Here is a 25,707-nt window from a genome sequence, read left to right as displayed (position 1 = left end):
AAATTAATTTAGTTTATTGCTCATTTTATACAAAAATAAAAAATTAGCGAGTAAATAAAAATTTTCTGTCTTTTTCTTTTCAATACCTTGAATATGTATATAATTGATATAAATATGTCATATTTTCGCCCAACTATAGATTTATATATATATATATATATATATATATATGAGCATAGTTATTATGGAGAGTAATAACTCAATATTTGTTTACCAATTGAATTTCCAGAATGTTCACAAAGACAAAGTAATGATGTGTTGTTTTCATCTGTAACAGCTAAAATGTTTTTAAATTGAGTAAAATCATAATTTGGATTATTTAAGATAGATTGTATTAATTCTTTGTTTTGAAGATCTACAATAATTTTATCTGTTGTTGTGTCAAAATTTATTTTATTAATTTCAAATAATTTATCATCTTTTGTATAATAATATAATGTATATGTTAAATACAAGAATAATAAATCATTATCATTAGTATATAGAAGAAAAACGAGCGGGTGAGGATATAGACTTTTTTCAACATTTGGTGAAATATTTTTTTGAAGTAATTTTTTAAATATCTTAATATTTTTTTCAAATATGCATATACTAATTAAATTTCCTTTATCATAACTGCTAACATTTATATCAATATCATTTTTTTCAATAAGTATATTAAAGATTTCATAATTTTGGGTTATTAAACTATATAATAATGGACTAGCATTATATTTATCTTTTTGGTTATAGTCTATATTATTTTCTAACAGATATTTTGATATTTCTGTATTTTTATTTAGTATACTTATAATTAACCCGTTCTGGTTATCACTATTTATACTATTTATTAAATCTGTGTTTTGAATTATAAACTTTACATTTTCAATATTATTTCCATATACAGCAAAATGAAGAACATTATTTTTATTAGCATCCGTATAATCTTTGATAATATAATATTTTTTATTTGTTTGATTTTTATTTTCTTTATCTTCACATTCTTTCGCAATTAATCCATTCATAGCCTTTTTCAGTTCTTCTACATTTTTTTCATGGGCGCAAATGAACAAATTCTTTACTAGTAAAAACTCGCTCATTTTTGTTTTTGGTTAGTTATAGAAAGCAAATATAATGCTACCTCAATTTTTTCATAAAATAAAAATAAAATTAATTTCGAAACTTTTGAAAATTTTATATTTTTATGACATTAACACTGTGAACATAAATACTTAAAAATACATTATAAAAATTTAAGTGTAATATATATTAAAAAAAAAAAAAAAAAAAAAATTATATACTACATATATATAGCATGCATTCATATAATATATATTATCCATATTATACGAATTAAAATAAATAATATATAATCAAATTATAATTGCAAAAAAATACTCATAATATTGAGCATATATTTGTATTTTATAAATATGGGTAAAATTGTAGAGTGATGTTGCATTTTAACAAAAATTAAAAGAGTTGTGATAATTTGTGTTGTATAACTACGATACGATTACAAATGTTTGTATATTTCATTAAAGTAGAGAAAAAAAGAATAATAAAAAAAAATAAAATAAATGAATAATGGCAAAATGAAAAACCCGTGAATTTGTAATTATTACATATAATGAGATAAATCCAAATAGACTGCAACATTAATTTAATATATCATAATGTTGTATGTATTGTTTTAAAAAAAAAACTTTTAAATCGAGTTTAAATTTATATAATTGTGTGTTTATACCCTCAAAATAAATTATTGCATAAAGCTCTGTTCCTTTAAATAATAATAAAGCAATAACAATGCTAATGATAGTAAGAATTGGAGTGGTTATATTAATTGGATAAAAATCAAAATTGTGCACATACATATATATGATATGACATGCATTATCGAATTCTATTCGATACTTCCCTTTTCCAACTCCGTGATTTATCACCTTTATCTATTTGACGTGGTTTGCGTCGTGAATAACTTGAATCGTCTAAATCTGAAAAATTTTTAGACGAATCATTAGAAGAAGAAGAAGAAGAAGATGATGATGATGATCCTGACTTAGATGTTGAATCTGAAGAAGTACTCGAATCTTCAGATGATGAATTATTATATGATTGTTTTGAATGAGATCTTGAAGATAAACTTTGAGATTTTGATCTTGAAGAACTTTTAATATCTTTTGATCTTTTAGAATAAAAATTGTTTGTTTTTTTACCTTTTTTTTTTGATATATTTCGACGTGATTTACAATTCGATGGTTCATTATCACTACTATTATCACTGCTACTTTCGCTACTGCTACTGGTACTATTACTATTACTACTCTCATTACTGCTATAAATACTATTTTCTGTATTATTATCAACACTTGATTTTGATGAATAATTTATCGAACTTTTGTTATAATTTCTAGTTCTATATTGTGAAGGCTCTGTGTGATGATTAGTATAATAATCGTCATCATTTACATATCTTTTAAAATCATATTTTTCATATTTGATTTGATCTAACGATTCCTTTTGTGGACCATATTTATTATTATTTCCTGATTTAAAATAACCTTTTTTATTGTTTTCATCTTGATTTTTTCCTTTTTTTTTTTTATTTAAAAAAAACCTTTTTTTTTCCACTACTTTTGATTCTATATTTGTGCATAAATTTGCATATTTTGCTGCTTCAATTCTTTCATTTCTTAAATATGTATTATCTCGTAATAGAGCTAATATATTATTTGATATTTCTCTTATCCCTATTCCTTTATCTCTTAAATTTTCTAAATATGTAAAATGAGCTAGCTTTTTTATCAATTCTTCTTTTTCTTTCACATCACTAATAAAATATTCACATCCATTTTTCATTACATACTCACAAAGTCGTAATCCCTACAAAATATAAAAAAAAAATAGACAAATAATAAATGCAAAAATTAATACAAATTTACTAATTAAATTGTTATATTCATGCCAGTATATCATCATTTATACATGATTTGCATTTTTAGTTTATAGTTTTAAGACTAACCTTGTATATTCGTCGCCATTTTGATGGCTTTTCTTGTATTGCCTTGAAAACTTCACTTATTACTCTTTTGTAGTATGTAGCATCATATGTTGATATAGATAAATCATATAAAAGACTATTCGATACACCATAGTTTTTATTATTTAAAGCTTCTTTTAAGTTTTTTTCAAATTGGTTTGATTCTAAATATCTGAAAATAGTAAACAAATTCGAATGATATGTTCAGAGTCAAGAAAATGTTAATGAATATCACAGAATAAGCAAAAATCCTCGAAATATATTTGTAATAATTATTTAGCTTTTCCCTCTTTTTATTCATATACATAATATGTGTATGTGCATTGATAATTTCTTACTTTTGTAAATAATTGTTTATACTTGATACTTTTGAATTCACCTTTTTAAATAATAGCATCTATAAAAAATAAATCAAACAATATAACATCAAATTTGTACATTTGTAAATATGGGCATATAAAAGATCTTTTAAAGCAATATATATATATATATCTATGGGTGCGTTATTTTTGTCATTTTTTTGGCTACCTTTTAATAGGAATTATACAGATAAAGACTTCATTAAATAAAAAGTATATTATATATATATATATACAACCAAAAAATAAAGGGTAATTATATATGAATAAAAATGTAAAAATATTTGATATAAAAAAATAACAATAATATTTGTGATAATTATATAATATTAAAAATTAAAAAAAAAACAATAATGAAATTAAACATGCTATTAAAATATTTATTTAACAATCATACGTTACAAAGCGGAAAACAATAAATTAAATTGGAGATAAAATCAAAATAATGCACATATACTGATATATATATGTATCACAAATATGTATATAATACACACAAAAAGTAGTTAAAAATGTGATTTATTATAGTTAATTTAGTGAATTTACTAAATAAGTTTACAACTGTTTATAGGTCAAAAGGCAAAAAAAGGGAGAAAAGAAAAAATTGACTATAAATGTGTCCAGACTAAAAACTATAGCAATAATTGTGAATTTAATCAAAAAATTTTACAAATATATACAATTATATATATTTTTTTTTATGGGATATTTATTTAGTTTATTCCCATTTTGCAATTTCTTTGCATATTTAAATTATATTGAAAGTATTACTAGTATCATATATTATATATATATATGGCGCATTTATGCGATAATAATATATGAACAAATACCGAGCGCGAAAATTAACAGAAAGTATGTGTATAATATAATATAATGTTATACTCTCTTTTAAAGGAAAAATGTAAAGATTAAAATATAACGAAATGAATCAAATAGTAAGTATATTTTTATGATGAAAATGTATATATAATATAAACATGAAAAATAAATCTACATTTTACTAAAACATTAATTCATCATTTTATTAATATTATAAATAATTTTAATTTAAGATCAAAATATATAAGTATTTATAAAATATGGATATATACATATGAATAACTCTTTTTGCAATAATTAAAGTAATATTCATTATATTGCAAAAATTACCTACATTCTATTATTATATATATAGCAATATAATATATTTATATAAATGTATTATTATATGTATATTCTGCTTTCATTTATATTTTGATTTGAATAACAAAATATTAAGGACATAATTTAATATTCATTTTGTATTATTAGCTTATTTTGTTTATTTGATAATAGTGTTTTATTCTGTTTTATTTCCCCCCCCCCGTATAATATTTTTCATATATTTTTTTGAGACGTAATATTTTCTGTATACTATCAAAAAAACAAAAAGCAAAAATAAAATAATATATAGTTTTCATACGTTTTGTTGAATTTTTTTAATTTATCATGTTTTTTTTCGCATTTTGATTATTTCGTTGAATTTTTTTTACCATTAAACATATTAATAATATTGTTTGAATTTGTTCATTAAGTAGCATTCTTTTATTTGTTCCTTAAATTTTTGTTAAATTTACTTTTTAGTATAGTAGTATATCCATATGAAATATACCTTTATTTGGCATTTTTTAAATATTTAACTTTTTTTCTTAAATTAAAAAATAAAATTTACCTATAAACCTTAAAACGATCGAATATATAATTAACACCTTTTTAGTCTTCTCTTTTATATTTTAAATATAAAAAAGAAATATATATATGGTATATTTAAAAAAAATTATATGTGTGTGCAATATATATAAACCGAAGTTCTTTTAAACAAACAAACAGTTTAAATAATAATATATTCGTTTATTGATATAAATAAAGCGGTGTTATATATGTATTCTTAAAATTTTCAACCACAATTATTATGTCTATCTCAATTAAATCTATAAAAATGAAAAAACAACTTAAAAGAGTAAAAGAAATACACATACCCGAAATGTAGAAACTTGCATATAAATTATTTACAAGCTATTTAATATATACTATTCTTAGGTTTTTTCTTTATATATCCATATAAGTTTCAAAATGTTTGAAATAAATCTCTTTATTAGAATTAAAAATAATATATCATAATTACTCATTTTTTTTGTAAATTTTTTTTGCGCGCTTAATGAAAATAGTATAGGCTATTGTTTTCATCAGAGGGTGTCCACTGTCTTTTACCAAAAAAAAATTGAAAAAAAAAAAATACGGGAAAAAAGTTACAAAGCAAAATGAAAAAAAAAATAAAACATCAAAATGAAATTTCCAAATAAATGAATATAAATATTTATTCACTCCAATAAGACAGCAATATATCTATGTCCACGCTCGAGAGGTTTCAGTATGTATATGCATAATATATATAATGCGCATATGCACATACTAATGTTTTGTCTGAAATAATAAACAAAAGTGACATAAAATAATAATATTTTCACATATTTTTATTAAAGTATGTTTTTATTCCTCCTTTTATTAAATAAAAATGCTGTAATATACTATTCCAATAAATTATGGCAAATATTACCGAAAATAATAATAAATAATTATAAGGGTTAAAAAAACGCACACATATTTTCAAGGGGCTATTTAATAATTTATACACTTTTATAAGTTTTTTTATGCATATATATGTATATATATAATGATTCTTGAATATAATTAGAATATAGAAATATAATAAAAAAGAATGGTAAACAAAACTCAAAAGGGAGATGAAGGGTGTGATGGGGGATCGAAGCAGACAGATTTAAATAAGGAAACTATAGGAGAAAAAATAAAAGGGGAAAATGCAAAATTATATGAATGGTATATTAGTAAAAATATCGAAGAAAAAAAGAAAAATAATATAGATATAAAAAAAAATATAGAAAAGTATTTTGAAGATGCTGAACTAACAGGAAATGTGGAAGAATATATAAACGTTATATGCAGAATAAAAAATATGATAAATAATGATGATAAAATAAAAAATGAAAATAATATAAATGACGAAAATATAGATATTATAAAAAAAGTTGCAAATACAAAATTAGTAATTGATACATATCAAATGGGTACAAAAAGTGGTGTAAATTTTGAATACACATATGATAGAGTATATGATATAAATAATAATAATAATATGATTTTTAACGATTATATAATAAATAATATAAAAAATATATTTCAAGGTATAAACTGTAGTATATTAGCTTATGGGCAAACAAATAGTGGAAAAACACATACAATGTTAGGAAAATTAGAATATCTTCACAATTTATTTAAGTTATATGCAGATGATAAAAATAATGATGTAATAAAAAACACAAACTTTAAAGATGATAAAGATAATAATATTCATAAAATAAAAATATCATATAATGAGCTAACTAATTGTATTGTTAATGAGCAAGAAGATATTGGATTAATATTACATTGTATTAATTACATATTTATGTATATAGATTACCATGAAAAAAAAAAAAAAATGATAAATGAATTAAAAACAGATGAGTCTTTAAGTAATAAACATAATAGAAAAGAATTTATAGTTACATTATCTATAATAGAAATATATAATGAAGTTATATATGATCTTATTAGTGGTGAAAAAAATTTGTCAGTTAACATGATTGATCCAAATAAAAATGAATTTGTGATAAAAAATTTAAAAGAAGTTGAGATTGAAAATGTGATTAATGCTTTACAATATTTAGAAGAGGGAGTAAAAAATCGTAAAATAGCTTTTACTCATATGAACAAAGCATCATCTAGATCCCATTTAATTTTTATAATAAAAATTAATAGATATATATATGAAACAAATAGTATTAGATGTGGGAAATTATGCCTTGTTGATTTAGCAGGTAGTGAAAGATTAAAACAAACAAAAGCTACAGGATCTATACAAATTGAAACAACTATGATAAATAAAAGCTTAAGTGTCCTCAGTAAAGTTATTAATGCTTTGGCTGTAATGCAAATTAAAGAAAAAATAGACAAAAATAACAAAGAAAAAATTCGAGAAAATAACGAAATATCAGAACAAAAAGAACCTAATGAAATAGAAGATCTAGATGCAAAAAAAGAAGATAATAATAAGGAGGCACATCTACCTAAACGCATATCTAATACAACAAAAAAAGTTAAATGTGATGGAACAAGCAATAATATGTATATACCATATAGAGATTCAAAATTAACCAGAGTACTTTCAGATAGTTTAGGAAATAATTGTAAAAGTATACTTATATGTACAATTTCATCGCAATTAAAATATTTAAATGAAACAGCTTCTACAATTAAATTCGCACAAAGAGCTAAAATGGTAAAAGCGAAACCAGTGATAAGAGAAGAAAAATTGGAAATAAAATCTGAACCAGGAAAGTTGGATAATAATAAAGAAAATAAAAATGATGATAATAAAGGGGAAGATAAAAATTTTGATATATTTGTTAATTTTAACAAAAAACATATAACAAAAGATATATTATTTTTTTCATATAGTTTATGTATTTTTAGTTATATTTGTGGTTTTAAAAGTACAGGAAAAGTAAAATATCTAGACTTTTTTATAGAATCATATAAAAATAAAATAAATATAATAAAAGAACAACTAAATAAAAATACATCTAATAACGAAATAAATGAATGCATTTTAAAAACTTTTGATGATTTAAAACTACTTACTGAAGAAGAAAAAAAGAAATTTACAAATTTTATTCCAAATAAAATAGACACAAATAAAATCGAGGAGAAAATTCACAACTCTGAAAAAGAGAAAAATAATGAAGAAGGTACAGAAAAATTAACACATCAAAATTTGAACAAAATCAATTGTAATACAAATTTATCTAAACTTATAAAAAATGATGAAAATCATGAAGAAGATGATGATCCTTTAATAGGAGATATTTTAGTAAAAATGAAAAATGATATATGTAATATTATTAAGTTTAATTTAAAAATTTTAAAAGATGTGATGAAACCAGATGAAATGACACTTGATGAAATGATAGATATTGTAAATACAATGAAAGATAATAATAACATTTTTTTATTAAATGAACTTAACCAAATAGATGAAAAAAATAATCCAGAAAAAGATGAAAAATCAGATCATGAAATCCATGGACTGACAAATTGTCATAGTAATAATAACAATCCTGGAGAAATTGTAAAAAATAAAAATATTCAAAAATATTCAAAAGAAATAAATATAAAAGGAGATAAAAAACGTAGTGATATGAAAAAAAAAAAAAATAAAATATCAGAAATAGAGGAAATAAATCAAGATAATAAAATATGCTTACAAAATGCAAATGGAGACAAAAATATATTATCTGTGGCATTAAATGGACAAAAATGGAAAAATCTTAATGGATATTGTGATAAAAATATGAAACATTTATATTTCGCTAGAAATATATTAAGCATAAAAAATATTCAAAATATATTTAATTACATAAATAATAATTATACCAAATTTATAAATGACTTTACTACAGATAAAAGTACTGTATTCACAAATTTTGATTTAAAAGAAAATTTAGATAGACAAGTTATTGAAAAAAATAATACGATTTATAATTTTATTCATTCTGCTACTATGTTTCAAAATAGTGGAACGTTAAAAAATTTGAATAGTAATTATATTATAAATAAAATGCAAACAGAATTTTTTAATAATAATTGCAATCATCAAAATATCAAATGTGTAAAAAATATGAATGAAAACTATTATCAAAGTAAAGATTTTGAAGGAATACAAGAATATCCCAATAATAATAATACTGAAAAAATTTTGATAAACAGTCAGACATATAAATCAAAGTTTCATCTTTCTGTAACAGATTTACAACATTTGGATCCATCTAAATCTGTAGATGCGTCAAAAATAGAAACAGAAAAAAATGTAAAATTTTCAACAATAGAAAATGCATCTAATATATCTATTACTAATGAAATTGATAAACAAAAAAATATCGAACAAAATGGAAACGAATTAAACCGAAATTATAAATCAGAATCACTATTAACTCTTTTCAGTTCTGAGAAAAAAAATTCTGTACATTTCGAGCCACCAAAAACATATCCAAAAATAGATTCTAAAAAAGGCCCAACTAAACAAAGTATTCATGTTTCTAAAAATGAAGAATATTTTGTCGAATTTGAAAAACTTTTGGAAAATGATGATTTTAAAAAATTATACGAATATATAATTGATAGAGATAATAAATCGGATGAAAATAATATTGCAACAAATTTAAAAGTACCTGATGAATTATTAGATGATGATGTATTGAAACAATTAGAATCTAAAATAAATGATGAAATTCAAAAAATAAATAATAATATAAATGTTGATATTTGTTCTAAAAAAAAAGGAATCGACAAAATAAATAGACACAAACAGAAAAATGTAAATGAATCATCTTCAATTTTTTGTAATCGTAAAAGTAATATAATAAGCAGTGAATCATCAAATGACGCTTCGAGCTACAATAATAATAGAAGCAATAATAATGTTCGTTATAGAAAAAAAAAAATTAAAAAAAATATCTTAAATAAAAATAATAATGTATTAGGAAATCCTTATATAAGTAATACAGATATATCCTATTTAGAAACAAAAAGAAATGCTAATGTATTCTTTAAAAATTTATTTAATATGATTAAAAATTTTTTTAATTTGGGAAATGATCAATTTTCTACTAACGAACCAATTGAAATTAATATTCCCGAAATAATTAACAATGAATTATTATATAATAAAAAGTTTTTAGAAAAAAATTTAGAATCTTATAATATCAGAAATTTTCAAATTAATAATAAAAAAATGTATCTTTTAAATGAATCAGAATATGCACATTTAAAAGAATTAATAAATTATAAAAACAAAATGTTATACTTTTTGAATCTAGAATACAAAAAATATAAACTCTCAGCATGAACAATTTAAACATATACTATATATATATAAAATATAAATCATCATATAATAATGAATATATATTCTATATAGCAATTATTCATTTTATTATATGCACACTTTTCATATTTGTGTGTATTTCCTCATTCTGTTATTCAAAAATATGATCATTTGTAATTGTTCGTTCATAAGTTTTACCAAACTATATATTTATTTAAAGTAATGACAAACTACAATTCTATATGTGTACATAATTTAAATTTATTATTTGTAATTTTCTATTTTCAAAATTTTTGATAACTATATTAAATGTTTAATTGATATTCCCAATCAGAAGGAAAAGACATATTTTTTATATTTTAATCATGTATTTATCTATAATTTATACAATTTATTTGACGAACTATGTTGAAATTATTATTTGGAGGCAAGTTTCTAATAATTTGTGTAAAAATGAAGGAATTTATTATGCATATTTGAAATATATTTTTTATTAAAAGTTATCGGAATATATTTCTTCAACCTCATTGTTTTTTTTCTCAAATTTGACCTCTTCTATACTATCATTGTCCTTATAATTATCCAAATTATTTAAATTTAAAGTATTTCTTTTGTTATTTGTGCGATTATTACGTTTATTGTTACCTCCCTGTTTAGTGTGTGTAGTAGTTTTCAAATTATATGGTTCAACATTTTCTTGATTATCATTTAAAGAATAACTTTTATAAAATTTATTTTCATTTCCATTTTGTTTTATATTTTCTTTATTTTTATCATCAAAATTATCAGTTGGATTGTTATAAAAATATATATTGTTAAGTGTTAAATAATTCCATTTGCTATTATTATTTTCAGCACCTTCAGGGATATTATTGGATTTTTTTATATTTTCTCCTTTATCATTTGTATTTTTTTTATTTTTATTAACAATATTATTGCTACGTTTTTTAATTTCATAATTTTTTTTATTATTATCATTTATATTACTATCTCCATTATTTTTATCACTTTTTTTTGCATGTTTTAAAAACATAGAAAAAATATTTTTTTTTTCAAATTTTATATCATCTTCAATAAATCTATTTTCATAAAGGGAAAAAAATTGCTTTTTATATATTGTTTCAAAAATGCTTTCTTTTTTTTTTCTTTTATAATTTGAATTAATTATTTTTTTAAAGAAATTATTATTTTTTGACTCCTTTTCTTTAATATATATTTTTTTTTTATCATCAATCAAATCTAATTCTGTTTTAAGAAAACACAAAATCGAAAAACATATATCTTCGTTTTGGTTTATTTTTTCTTTTTTATATTCCTCTTCATTAAATATATTTGGATTAAATTTGAATCCTTTTTTATTTTTATTATACTTTTTGTAATACTGCAAAATTGAGATAAATAAAAAGATAACGATATATATTATGTATGTCTTATATTTAATTTATCATAACTATGTATATGCATATAATGTTATTAATATTTTCGTCAGCGCTCTCAATTAGATTAGTCTTATTATATATCATTACAAAAAAATGATTTCTTTCATTTCAAAACTTACTTTAAACCGTTTCCTTAAAATATTCCGATTATTTTTTTCGTCCTGAATTTTGTTATTAAGATAGTGTATCTAAAAAGAGTTAAGCAATTTAGTAATTATTAAAAAAAAATATTCAAATATATGTTTATATACTGTCTAATAAAATTAATTAGTATATACAATTTTTTATACTTACATTTTTATTAAGATCTTCAATTTCAGAAATAAGGTTTTTGTTAACATCAACTTGCTATAATATAAAAAAAGTTAAAAAAAAGTTATATCATATACATTTGTGTATATATAAATATGAGCATATAAAACTTAATAGTATATAATTTATTATTATTTTATAACCTTATGATACAAGTTATTTATTGAGTCAAGTTGCTGAGACAATCTTTCAATTTGATCCTCTCTTAATTTTAAAATGTCTTCAAATGTAAAAAAACATTATATAAAAAATAAAATAATAATTATCTTAACATATATGTAAGTGTTAAATAATAATTGGAAACAAATTTAAGCTTACTGTTACTCGTTTCACTTTCGACTTCATCCTTATTCTAACAAAAAAAGGGAAATTACAATAATGATTTGGCTATATAAATATGTCATTATACATGCATTTTACATATGAGAAAAAAAAATTCTGAACGTTCATAAAAAAAATGAAATTAAAATATCCATAATTAAAACTATGATTTACATTTACAACTATCTTTACCATTTGTTCTAATTCATATTGTAGATTTTGTATCTTTTTATTTTTATTATTTATTTGATCTATTAAAAATAAAAGAGTCAATAAAAAAAATGTGCATATGAACATATATAGGTAAAATATGCAAAATATAATGTATAACTATTCTAACCATCTGACAATTTTAATATTACCTATATATATTTTGTTTAACTCTCCTACATGTTCAGAATAAAAAGTACACTAAATAGAAAAAGCAATTAACATATCATAAATTTTAAGGTATTTATTTGGTTATTATAATGGATATTTATTTTGTTTTTATTTTCTCATATTTTTATGAAACAAACCTTATCCTCCAATATTACAGATTTCTTTTTCAAATAAAAAAGTTTTTTTTTTTCGGATACTCTTAAACTTTCAGTCTTATTAATTTTGTTATTATAATACTGGTTAAAAAAGAAGAAAAAAAAGATGAATATTGTATAGGGCCATAACAAAAATCAATATGTAAATTTGTTTATTCGTTTTTTTTCTTTAATTTACATTTTTTAAAAGACTTATGGTTTTTTTGATTATATAAAAGCTCTGCTTATATTTTTGAAGCTCGTCAATGTAATTCTGGCTCTATCAAAAGAGACAAAATAAATTAATATAATATAAACTATATATTATATAAATTGTAAAAATGTGAAAATAGGGTATAGTTAGGCAATCAAAAAAAATATAAAAGCCTCATAAATGTGTGCACACATGCTTTCATGTATACAAACATATATACATATTAAAAATGTAATAATGAATTGTGATAATCATTAAACTTTTCTTATGTATATAAATCAGACATTTTATATCTAATCAAATATATTTAATAATTTACTTCATCACTATTGTCATCATCTTTGGTCCCTTTTTCCCTTTTATTACCTTCAAAAAAAAGAAAATATTAAAAAATTTTTGATATATTTAAATTCCAATGTTTAAAATCGTCAAATATATCCACTTTGTTAAAAACACATATATACAATTGAAATGTTTAACTTCCTGCACAATTTCTCTATAATCGTATAGGAATATGTGTATGCATATATGATGATAATATTCATAGTAACAATATATATAACTCTTTTAAATGATATATTTTTCTTTTTTTTTGGTTATTTCATATTTCTAATATCAAATAGATTATATAAATTTACTTTTGATTTCATTATTAAATACTAAACTTTTCAATTGATTTTCTTTCATGAGATTTATAATAATATTTATGAAAAAATAAAATTTGGTCTTGTAGATTGCATGAGTTTTAGCACTAGTTTTTTATTATTCTTGTAGATTATTTGTAAAAGGTAAAAAAATAAAATAAGAGAGTGTAAAACTATACAGCCGCCATATAATTAATTTTATCTAATTGAAAAAAATATATATTTCAAATAAGTTTTAAATCATAAATTTACTACAATTTTGTGTGCTATATATTTAAAAAACTATTCTTGTTATGGTAATACAAATTTTAATTTTATCTTAAAAATATGTGAAAAAAAAATTGCATTTTTAAATTTTCCAAAAAATAAAACAAAGGAAAAGATGGAAAAAAAAATAATAATATACCATTAAAAAAAATATATCAAAATTATAAATATATAGCATTAGCCTAATTTTTAATCCTAATTTATTTAAAGACTTATTATGTATATTTTATATATCTACATTTCTTATTATTTATGATTTACATTCAAATATGATATCCCATATGTGTATTTCTATTTTTCTTATTTATGCTCCAAGTTCATAAAAATTTTATTAGATCAATATATATTTATGTTAAAATATGTGCATATTTTCGATTGTTTTATTTGTATAAATGAGAAAATATACACCTTAAAATAAGCCTTAATACTTTATATGCATATATTTGTGTATATTAAAATTTATCTTATTTTAAGCAACTTCAAGTTGCTGTTTTTTTTTTGTGAATGATAATATGACAAAATAGTAAAATTAAAAATATATATATTTTAAAAGATCAAAAATTGAAATGTTAAAAATTTACAAAAAAATGAAAAAAAGAATGCAGCATATTTGGTAAAAACACAACCCTAAACCGCGGAAAATTATACCATCCTTACATAGTGTATTTTTGAGGATAGTATATAATCCATATAGTAAAAAATAAAATATAATATAGTAGAATAATAAAATTTAGCAACAAAATACGGTAAAAAGGAAAATCTACTCCAAAGTATCTACTTATTTTCAGGCTCATATAATGGTATTTCATTGTATAGAAATGGATCTTCAATACTATGTGGCATATCTATAACATTTTTGTATTTTTTATTTTTTTTATAAATAAAAGTTGGATAATATAAATATATTTTATTTTTAAATTTGTTAAATGCTCTTCCTTTTGCATCGGATATTTTAATAACTTTATTTTTATAACCTCCAATAGATCCTTTAATAAATAATAAATTTTTAAGACTGTTAATTCTGAATAGTTTGTTATTACTACATTTTACTAAACTTTTTTCTCCTATATGTGTATTCATTTTTTTATTTCTAAAAACTATATTAATTGTTTTTCCCATTGATACACTACCTAAACTTCGATGTGCTTTACTTTCTGTTCCATGCGATTTATTTTTTCCACTAAAATTCCATTTTTTCATGGCCCCACAAAATCCTTTATTTTTTATGCTCGAACTAATAAATAAATTTTGTCCAGGAGAAAAATGGCGAGCAGAAAATTTATGTTGCACAGGTAAAAAACAATCACTGGTACATTTAAATTCCCTTATTTTATGAATAAATCCAAGTCGTCTTTTAATATAATTTCCTATATTATTTTTACTTTGTTTTATAACATTCATATTACCAATACCAACTTCTAATGCTTCATAACCATTTTTAGTTATATTTTTTTGATTTAAAACATAACAATTATCTATTTTAACAACAGTAACTGCATGTTTAACTCCCCATATATCCCATATACTCATACACCCAACTTTATATCCTAATAAACCAGTTCTTCTACTATTCCATAAAGGGTATATTTTTTCTATTTTATCATCGTTTTTTTTTTCTTCATATTCAATTTCTTCTTCTTTTTCAATTTTATAGTTATATTTCTCATTTAATATTTGCAATCTTCTTATCCATTTCGAAGCATAAAATGTTCTTCTTTCTCGTATTTTTAAAACACCCCAAAAAATAGGATTTTTCCTATTTTTAATTAAAATATTATTCATTCTGATAAGCTAGCCAAAACCTTTTATTCGTTTTTACAAAAAAAAATTTTGTTTAAAATAAAAAAAAAAAAATGAGATAATAACATGAGGAATTAAAAAAATAAGCTAACACCTCCCCATTGTTCATATATCTATAAATATGTTATTTGAGAAAAACGCAAAAAAAAATTCTACAATTATATAATTATTATACCATCGTATAATGGGTAGTAAACAATTTTTTTTGCTATGTTATCACTATTTTTTCATTTTCAAAAGATATGCCAATTTCACAAGTATGTATATGATTCCCATTTCACAAGTGTCGTATTCTTATAAATAATTACTGATTATATTTCTTATTTTTTTTATTTATAATTATGAAAATATATATTTTCATTTAAAATGACACTTTTTATATTTTATTTGTTGTCCCATACTAATGATAGTTTTTATTTTGCTTACAGGAAATTTAAGAATATTTACAATTCCTAAACATGTTTTGATGTTGCACAAATTTTTAAAAAAATACAAGAATGAAAAAACAACGAAAGTGTTTAAACGGATATGATGATTAATTTAAAAAAAATAAATATGAATATCAAAAAATATCCTTTATATATAGGATAAAAAAAAACGTATTATAAAATTTAGTCAATCATGCAATAATCATATAGTATGTGTGCATATATAATTTCAAATAAATATGTATATATTTTTGGATGCATTGATAAGAAATACAAAAAAATAAAAATTAATTTGTTTCGTAAAATAAAGCATTATTTATTTCGATAAATTTTTGTTTATCATTTTTTAAAACATTTGCAGCGTCTACATTAAAAGGGTCATTAGTTGAAGGCTCCTAAAAAAAGTGGACAAATTAAAAAATCAAAAATATAATATGCTAAAAGAATATATTATAATGATAATAATTTTTATATACAAATTTTATGAGATAATACATTTAATAAAAGGACTAATCCCAATATTAGCATTTGCAAATTTATGATTGGGTTCCAATCGAGTTTTAAAACATTTAAGCATACATTTCCATTTTCATCAATATTTGGATGAAAAATCTGAGAAAAAAAAAAAAAAATGAAACCAAAACAATAATAGCTAATAATTATTATATTTTTGTGTGCACATTTTTTTATTTTAACCTTGGTGAGGCATGAAATTTTGGGTGGTGTAATGGGATATGTATCCTTAAATTTTATGATAAACTTAATAGTTTTATTTCTAAAAAATCCATCTTGTGATGTTATGGATACTCCAATTTCTTTCAAGTCTTCATGGTTAACTTGAAATAATTCAACGCCATTAATTTCGTCTAAATCCATTAACTCTTTCAAAATAAAAAAGCAAATAAAAAATTGCATATTTCATAAAAAAAAATAAAAAATAAATTATACTTATACGCAGCAGATTTTGATAGGTGCTTAATTAAACAAGTATACCTTTTTGAAGTATAAGCTCAAATGGCTTTAACTTCTTTTCACTTTCATTACTCATTCTACATAGAAAATAATATATTTTTTTTTTAAATAATAAAATAAATGTTTATTAAAAATATGGCGTTGCTATTTTTTCATGCCATATGCATATAGTAGTATGCTAGGTAAATAGGTTTACACTTTTAGTCTGAAAGTATAAATATATATTTTTTTTATTTTTTTATATAATTACTTTTATTTGGAAACAAAATCGTTAAAACTGTTAATTTGTGATAAAAGTTAATCACCAAATATCAAAAAAAGTGGGTGGTAATATTTCAATCATCCATTTAAAAAATTGCAATATATATATTTATATATATATATATTACACAACATTATGAAACATGAGAATGTGAAAGAAAAAAAAAAAAAAAAAAAAAATTATGTATAAATGCAATTACCTATATAAGCACAAATATATATATGAATATTTTATGTAAATATGAAATGCTTGTATTTACTATTTTGCTTGAAGATAATTTATTAATTTCCCAATTTAGAATACTGTTAAAAACATTTTTTGTTTAAAATAATGTTGACAAATTATTTTTAAAAAGAATATGAAAAATCGGAAAAATGAATTATTACTATCCATGTTTTATCAAAATAATAGAAAAATAAATACCTGGAAAAAATATATAACAACAAAAATAAATTATAAAAATATAAATAATTTTAAGATATGGGAATATGATAATAGCATATTAAAGGTTGATTTTTTTTGTAGTGATAATTTTAAGCTTTACAAAGACAAAGAACTTTTACAAAAAACAAGAATAAGCACATTTAAAAATATTCATAAATCAAATATAACATATTTATTTTTGTTTATAGAGTTTAAGAAAGAGTGTGCTGACCATTTTATTAATCAAATATCACCCATAAATAGTATACACATCCAGATATTAACGAAATTAAACTACTTATTTATACTAAAAAAATTTATAAAAAATGATAAAGTTCTTAATAGATATTTTATGTACCTTTTTTGGAACAACTCTGATTATTCAAAAGAAATAATTAATAGTAATGTAGAAACTTGTAATAATATATTAAATTTTTATCAAGGGAAAATAAAAGATGGCTATCAAAATAATAAAAATTCAAATATAAATGATGATAATAGTTTAAATAAAACATATCTTAATAATCCCACAAATGGCTACCTCGATGAAGATAAACTTATTTTTCAATCGATCCAAACCCTCATTGATTTTCCTGATTATGAATATTATTTAAAACATGAAATAAAACAAAATGAGAATAATAGTAATATTAAAAGAAATCTCAATATTTTAGAAAATTATAAATTGAGTAATATACTTGAAAATGTGAACAAGAAAAAAACAGAAAAATATAAAATAATTATTTATAGCAATGTTAATAATAAATATATAAAACATGTATATTTAAATGAACTAGAGAATAATATAAATACTCAAATAAATTGTTTGTATATGTTTAATAACAAACTAATGAACAAAAATATGTTATTATCTTTGTATAAATTTTATATATATTTCAAAGAAGAAGTAAAACAGAAAAATGAATTTTTATTTTTTTTGGACAGACTTTGTGAGCATGTATTAAATAGCATGAATGTAGTAGACATTGCTTTTATTTTTTACACACACATTAAATTAAATTATTATAATCATTTGTTTTTATTAATATTAATTAAAAGACTTGAAAATATTTTACAAAAAATTGAAAATATTAAAAAGGGCCAAAATGAAAGCAACAAAGAACTAATAGAGCAATATATTAATAAAATAAAACCTTCTACTAAATCAATAATACTTTTTTTTCATTCTTTAACAAATTATTGTATATATTTAAATAGTGATAATACTGATGTTGGGCACAATAGAGAAAATATAACATTTATTAATGAATTTATATACACCACATTTTATGAATATTTACAAAAAAATTATTTTGAAAATAAAAATTCTTATAAATCACTCACGACCTTGGACTTTATAGGATTATATTCTTCCTTGTTAAAATTAAATTTAAAAAATAACAATCAAACATTGTCTTTTCTTAAAAATATATTATTTGATTTTTCAATTTATCAAAGTCTTAGATTAGTAGTAAATGGGTATAATACAATTGATGCTAATGAAGATTCTGAAAAAATAAAAGAAACTCAAAAGGATATTACTAGTAAAAACATTTTCAATTTAAAAAGACAAAATGAAAACACATCTCTCAATATACAAGAATATGCAATGTTTTTAAACAATGTTTCAAAATTTTTTGTTAAATTTAATTATACTAATAATGAATACAAAAAAATAATAAAATGTTTTACAACAATATTTGAAACTGGTTTTATATTAATAATAAAATTATTTATCGATACTAAATTTTTTACACATTTTATTCAAGAAAAAATAGATAACACAAAAATATCTTTTTTTGATACTATTTATTTTAAATCACAAAATAACTACAACACGATTGATATAAAAAAAAAAAAAAAAAATTTTAATGAAAAATTAGAGAGCATAAGTTTGAATTATTCCATATTGATTGATTTGCTAAAAATAAACAAAAAAATAGAAACTGCTAATGATTCTTTTATCTTTAACTCTGACAAAAATTATGACCCCAATTTAAGACAACAACATATAATAGAAATACCTAATAAAAAAATAGGACCTAATTATCCACCTCCATATAATATTAATAATGTAGAGAAAAACATAAAATATATCGTTAATATATTAAATTCAAATTATAAAATTCTTAAACATATTATTAGCAATTATAACATAAATGAATATAGTAAATGTTTTAATAAAGTTTTATTATATAATTTTTTGAATAAACTTATAAATAACAATAAATATATAAATTATTATTTACCTTATATAAATAAATTAAATAATTATATCAATAACACACATTTAGTATATAGTAATAATAAAACAAATATAAATAATTTGTTCATCGCTAATTATATTTTCAGTACATATCTCTCTGATTTTATTAATTTATATTTAAAAAAAATAAAGGAAGAATTACAAATAAATAAAATAAGTCATGATTATATTTGTAGACTTATTAATAATTACAATGGTTTTTCACAAATTGTGAGTAATACATTAGGAGCAATACAAAATTTAAAAATTTTGCGATATGATATTTTTTCAAATGTGGGATTTTTAATTAAAAAAAATATATTCCCATTAGAATTTATTCATATAGTAAATATTTTGCATTCCTATTCTTCTTTTAAAATACGAGACGAAGAATTGGTTAAATATTTATTAAATAAAATGTATTACAAAATAAATTTAGAAAAAAAAAAAAATATTAATATTATAGAAGATCAAATTTTAAGTAACATAATAATTGCTTTACTAAAATTAGACTATTTTGATGAACGATTTAGTAATATAATTTTTGAAAATTATAAAAATATTAAATCTATACAATCTTTAATAAATATTACTTTTTATATTTGTTATTATAATTTAATTGATAGATTTCTAAAAGAAAACCACATAAATTATTTCTTTCAACAAATAAATATATTTGATATAAACAACTTAACTGTGGAAAATAAGACACAATTGAAATTAATATCCTATTTAATATTACATGTTCATAATTATATTTATTGTAGTCAGAAAAAAAAAACAAGCATAATTCCCAAAATACACACTTTCTCCACAATATCATCCAATTCTAATCTTTTAAAAAAATACACTGAAGAAATAAAATGCAAATTATTGGAAAACAAAATTAAAGATTCAAAGGATTTAACTTACTTTATTTACGCTGTTAGTAAACTGTACAATTATATTACAGTTTTTAAAAATGTGAAAAATTTCTTAAATTGCAGTAGTAGCAATATACTTCATAAATATTTTAGAAAATATAGAAATAAAAAAAAAAAAAAATGCATATATTCTTTTATTAAGTACAACAACATTCTGGATAATAATTTATTATACAGAAAATTAATAAAAAAATATCAAGGGGTAGAACTTTTTAATAAATTAGAAAATAATTCAAATTGCTATATAAACAATACTCCATTTTATGACACACATAATAATACAAATGATGTTAACAGAAACTTACCAAAAAATAAAAACGAAAACTGTATTTTAAAAATAATGGACGTTAATAAGTATTCCATTGATATGCTTAAAATTTTGAATTATAAATATATTCATAAAAGTAATGAATATATAAACATGTTATATTTGAAAAATTATTTTGATCTTCATTTTATTGGAACATTTCCTTTCTCACAAACACCCATAAATACAACATCCAATCTACATAATGAAATATATAACATAATAGTTTCGTTGGGCATTAAACGAAAAATCATAAAAGAGCTTCCACATTATCCATATTATGTTGATATAGTTATTATATAGCATGTTTATATCAATATTGTAAATGGCTCGTTTGTATTTTTATTTATTTACTTTTTTATTCGTTTTTTATTTTTTTTGTTTTACCTTTCATTCGTCAAAAAATATAAAATTTGTATAACAAATAAAATACACATTTTCAAAATAACAATGAAAAAACGTTTTCCATTTTGCTCGATATTTTCCTTTGTAAAAAAAAAAATAGCTACAGAATTAGCTAGCTAAATATTATTTTATTTTATCCTTATTTTTAGTATAATGAAAACTATAATTTTAGGGATATTCCCCTTTTATTATTTCTGAACGTTTTTAAATAATTTTTATATAAAATTCTTTTTTAAAAAGGAATATAAGTATCGCAATAATGCAATAAAATTGTTTTAAGATATATTTAACAAAAAAAATTTAAAGGATATCGTAAGGTTATACAGCGAAATGAGAGTAGTGAAAAAATCGAAGAGTAGACACATTAATAAAAGAATAAAAAAAAATATTCCGAGTAAAACCAATTTTTATAATACTCGATATTGTGCACACAGTCACTCCAAAACGGTCTGGTGGTATCACTTCAAAAATGTTACTATCATTTCGTAGCTTTTGCCACTGATTTACCGCTACTTCGCTACTTTGTTTTTAATATTTAAAGTTTTGTTCATGTTAAGATCTACGCCAATGTTTTGTGAATTTTCCAAAAAAATTTTATTTGCATTAGAAGGTTGGAGATTGAATAAGATTGAATTAGCTGATTTATTTTGATATTCAGTCATTAAATACTGGTGCAATTGTCTCAGATTTTCTGATTCACACCATAATTGTCTTAACATGATTAAATTAATAATATCTTTTTCTAATCTACTATATGCATAAAAATGGAATTGATCATCCGGATTATTACTGCATATATGACACATAACGAGATCCTTTTTCAAATCGCTAATTTCATTATTTGTTTGTATATCTACATTTTTTTTAAATAAAAAAAGTAGCTTATTTAAAATTGTTTTTTTTTTTTCATAAATTAATTGAACATATTTATCTAATTGTTCTAAATTCATATTACTAATATCTTCATTAATATATTTTTTTATTACATCATCTTTATTTGCTTTATATTTTGACAGTAAGACATTGTTAAGTATATTTTGTGTATCTTCATAAAGATCAGCAATATTTAATGAACTAATACAATTACCAAGAATATTATTACTACCATTTTTTTGAAATTGTTTTAAATATTCATCATTTATTAAGTTATTGCCTGTATTTGTTTCATCTATTACTTGATAGCTTGAATTTTTATTCAATTCTATGCTTCTTATTCCATTGCTATTAATTTTGATATTTTGAATAGTTTCCATATTTTCTGCATTATTACATATATTTAAATTATTATTTGCGTTATATTTTATTCCATCCATGTTTATATCCGCCATACTGACGTTTCTTATATTAAAATCGATCATATTATTATTATTATTTTCACAATTTATAGTATTTTCCCAGTTACTAAAAGACGAAGATCCAGCATTTAATTCATTATTTTGAAAAACATAATTATTATCAGAACTGTCATTAGTTAAAAGGCTTGTTCCCTTTATAAATCTTTTTTTTATTCCAATAGATATAGAACTATCATTGATATTATTATTTATATTTGTATTTTCATTAATAATACTGTTACTATTACTATATCCGAATTTGTAATTTTTATTGTTATTGTATATGTTAACTTTATTATCATTTGGATGTGAAACAGCATCAAAAAACATATTCTCATTATCTATAGAAACTTCTTTTACCTTTTTAGTTATATTGATGCTTCCATTTTCATGGATTAAAGATTCATTATTATTATGAGGGTTGTCTATACTGGCATTTGGTATTCTGCTTGTATTATCTATTCTGTTTATTTCACACCCCACCATATTTGTGTTTCCAATACTACTTATACTGCCCACTTTATTTACTGTATTTCCATTAAATAGGATATTTTTAGATTGATTAATTGGATTTTTTGAAAATTCAATTTCTTTAGATTTATTTTTTTCATGAGAAAAATTTGTAAGTTTACTTCCTACACTATGTCGTAAAACCTGCACATCATTTTTCTTCAATTTGTTATTAATAGTATCACAACTATTTCTGCTTTTTAATTTTTGTTGATTTAAACTTTTACTATTTGTGAATAGGGCCTTTTCAGAATTGTTAAGATTATAATTCATATCATCAAGTGACGAAAAATCCGATGTATCTGAAAAAGTATAATTTTTACGAGAAATGGTATTATGTTTTTTTATTGTATTTATACGATTTTTGTTACTATGTTTTACATTTTTGTTATCATTTTTATCGCAGACACTTTTTTGCATATTTTTATTACTTTTTTCATTATTTTTGTCCCTGAATTCGATAGATTTTGTTTCTGGTTTGGTAGACAATAAACTATTTGATTTCATAGTCAAATTTTCGGTGCTAGAATAGTTAAGCTCTGAACTTTTGTAATAAGACATGGTATGAATTGAGTTATTGGGATCATTTGTCGTATCTTCACCATCATTTGGCATAGGCTTTGTTTTAAAGTTTTTAACTCGAGATGAATATCTTAAAGTATTTAAGGTTTGCTCACAAGAACTAATAGTTGGTGATATATTAGCAATCATAATGCTTTTTGATTTTCCAACAAATATATCTCTTAATACTTTAGTTAATTCTGAATCTCTAAAAGGTATATGATTTTTATCTGAATCCATAGCTCGAATACACTCTTTTAATGCTAATAATGATCTATTAATATTTGCTCCATCTGTTTGTGTTTGTTTATTTTGAGCAATTGTATCAGCACCTCTTTCACTACCCGCTAAATCTATAAATGCAATTTTTCCTAAAGATATATTTTTATTTATATCTTTTAAATCTATATTTAATATAGCATGTGATCTTGATGATTCATCATTTTGTGAATTAACACCAATTTTTCTTAACATAACACCTTCTATCATTTTTTGTATTAATTCATCTTTATTTATGACTCTTAAAATTTTTAAATCTTTAACTATAACTTCTTTTTTTCCATTTTCTAAAGCTGCTACCATTTTTCGTTTTTGTAATAAATCATATAATTTACCACAATATATTTCATAAAATGAAATAAATATACCTTTACTATTATCATTATTATATGTATTTAAAAAATTAAATATATCTTCTGAAGCATATTGAAAAATGCCAGGACAATTACTTTGCCCATATGGCTGGGACCCTAACATAGTGTATGTTTTCCCGCTACCTGTTTGCCCATAAGCAAAACAAGAGCATACACAATTATTTTCAAATATATCAATTATTAATGGTTTTATACTATACTGATATACAGTTAAATTGTCTACTGTTTCATCAAATACTTTATCTACTATAAATTCATGCCTTTCAATATATTTTGTCATATCGACTTTATATCTGGGTTCATCAATACATATTGTATGATTATCTTTTACTGTTACAATATCACTATCTTTTTTTCTTTTTTCATTTTCATTTATAGGTCTTTTCCGCACTACTACTTTTATTTTACCATTTGAGCCTTTATGTTTGCTCTTTAATTTTTGACCTACATTCATGCTTTTCTGCGGATATATTTCATTCTGTATTGGAAAAAATATATAATGATAAATGTGCTTTTTTTATTTTTCTACACGTCTTATTAGGTATACAACTATACATATATATGTGTGCAAATTTTAGAAAAAAATGAAAACCATTATTATATGTAAATAAAAAATACCACATGTTACAAACACAATTATGTCCACTTCTCAATGCGCGTAACTATATTTATTCCATAATAAAATAACATGATAAATCAATAAGGAGGCAAAACTATACAATATATAAATTGATAATTTTGTTTGTTACTTTATTCTTAGCAATGGACTGTCTTTTCTGATGCATTGTCTTCTTAAGCATGCTATGTAGGATTATTATAATGATAAAAGA

General features: G+C 20.9%; 8 protein-coding genes across 8 annotated transcripts; 2 read left to right on the top strand and 6 right to left on the bottom strand.

Moving 5' to 3' along the window:
* Positions 1-182: 182 nt before the first annotated feature.
* Positions 183-1,079, bottom strand: PBANKA_1459000 (ankyrin-repeat protein, putative; the record flags this gene model as incomplete). The annotated part of the gene is made up of 1 exon (XM_034567973.1): positions 183-1,079. One exon carries the CDS (start codon positions 1,077-1,079, stop codon positions 183-185), a length of 897 nt encoding a protein of 298 aa, XP_034424417.1.
* Positions 1,080-1,872: 793 nt separating this feature from the next.
* On the bottom strand, positions 1,873-3,416 carry PBANKA_1458900 (epsin-like protein, putative; the record flags this gene model as incomplete). The annotated part of the gene is made up of 3 exons (XM_034567972.1): positions 1,873-2,862; positions 3,002-3,191; positions 3,358-3,416. The coding sequence occupies 3 exons, from the start codon at positions 3,414-3,416 to the stop codon at positions 1,873-1,875; spliced, it is 1,239 nt and encodes a 412-aa protein (XP_034424416.1).
* Positions 3,417-6,118: 2,702 nt separating this feature from the next.
* On the top strand, positions 6,119-10,363 carry PBANKA_1458800 (kinesin, putative; the record flags this gene model as incomplete). Its single annotated transcript, XM_034567971.1, has 1 exon — positions 6,119-10,363. One exon carries the CDS (start codon positions 6,119-6,121, stop codon positions 10,361-10,363), a length of 4,245 nt encoding a protein of 1,414 aa, XP_034424415.1.
* A 472-nt stretch (positions 10,364-10,835) lies between these two features.
* PBANKA_1458700 (conserved Plasmodium protein, unknown function) lies at positions 10,836-13,830 on the bottom strand (the record flags this gene model as incomplete). Its single annotated transcript, XM_034567970.1, has 11 exons — positions 10,836-11,723; positions 11,901-11,969; positions 12,076-12,129; positions 12,237-12,313; positions 12,412-12,445; positions 12,607-12,665; positions 12,777-12,825; positions 12,933-13,031; positions 13,129-13,209; positions 13,463-13,509; positions 13,782-13,830. 11 exons carry the CDS (start codon positions 13,828-13,830, stop codon positions 10,836-10,838), a joined length of 1,506 nt encoding a protein of 501 aa, XP_034424414.1.
* Positions 13,831-14,828: 998 nt separating this feature from the next.
* Positions 14,829-15,836, bottom strand: PBANKA_1458600 (50S ribosomal protein L3, mitochondrial, putative; the record flags this gene model as incomplete). The annotated part of the gene is made up of 1 exon (XM_034567969.1): positions 14,829-15,836. One exon carries the CDS (start codon positions 15,834-15,836, stop codon positions 14,829-14,831), a length of 1,008 nt encoding a protein of 335 aa, XP_034424413.1.
* A 733-nt stretch (positions 15,837-16,569) lies between these two features.
* Positions 16,570-17,330, bottom strand: PBANKA_1458500 (NEDD8-conjugating enzyme UBC12, putative; the record flags this gene model as incomplete). The annotated part of the gene is made up of 4 exons (XM_034567968.1): positions 16,570-16,677; positions 16,778-16,894; positions 16,979-17,163; positions 17,276-17,330. 4 exons carry the CDS (start codon positions 17,328-17,330, stop codon positions 16,570-16,572), a joined length of 465 nt encoding a protein of 154 aa, XP_034424412.1.
* Positions 17,331-17,874: 544 nt separating this feature from the next.
* On the top strand, positions 17,875-21,717 carry PBANKA_1458400 (conserved Plasmodium protein, unknown function; the record flags this gene model as incomplete). Its single annotated transcript, XM_034567967.1, has 1 exon — positions 17,875-21,717. One exon carries the CDS (start codon positions 17,875-17,877, stop codon positions 21,715-21,717), a length of 3,843 nt encoding a protein of 1,280 aa, XP_034424411.1.
* A 611-nt stretch (positions 21,718-22,328) lies between these two features.
* Positions 22,329-25,677, bottom strand: PBANKA_1458300 (kinesin-13, putative; the record flags this gene model as incomplete). The annotated part of the gene is made up of 2 exons (XM_034567966.1): positions 22,329-25,355; positions 25,627-25,677. 2 exons carry the CDS (start codon positions 25,675-25,677, stop codon positions 22,329-22,331), a joined length of 3,078 nt encoding a protein of 1,025 aa, XP_034424410.1.
* Positions 25,678-25,707: the final 30 nt, after the last annotated feature.

Source organism: Plasmodium berghei, assembly GCF_900002375.2.
Source record: "Plasmodium berghei ANKA genome assembly, chromosome: 14".
Lineage (NCBI taxonomy): Eukaryota > Apicomplexa > Aconoidasida > Haemosporida > Plasmodiidae > Plasmodium > Plasmodium berghei.
This window is presented reverse-complemented; position numbering and strand designations above follow the sequence as displayed.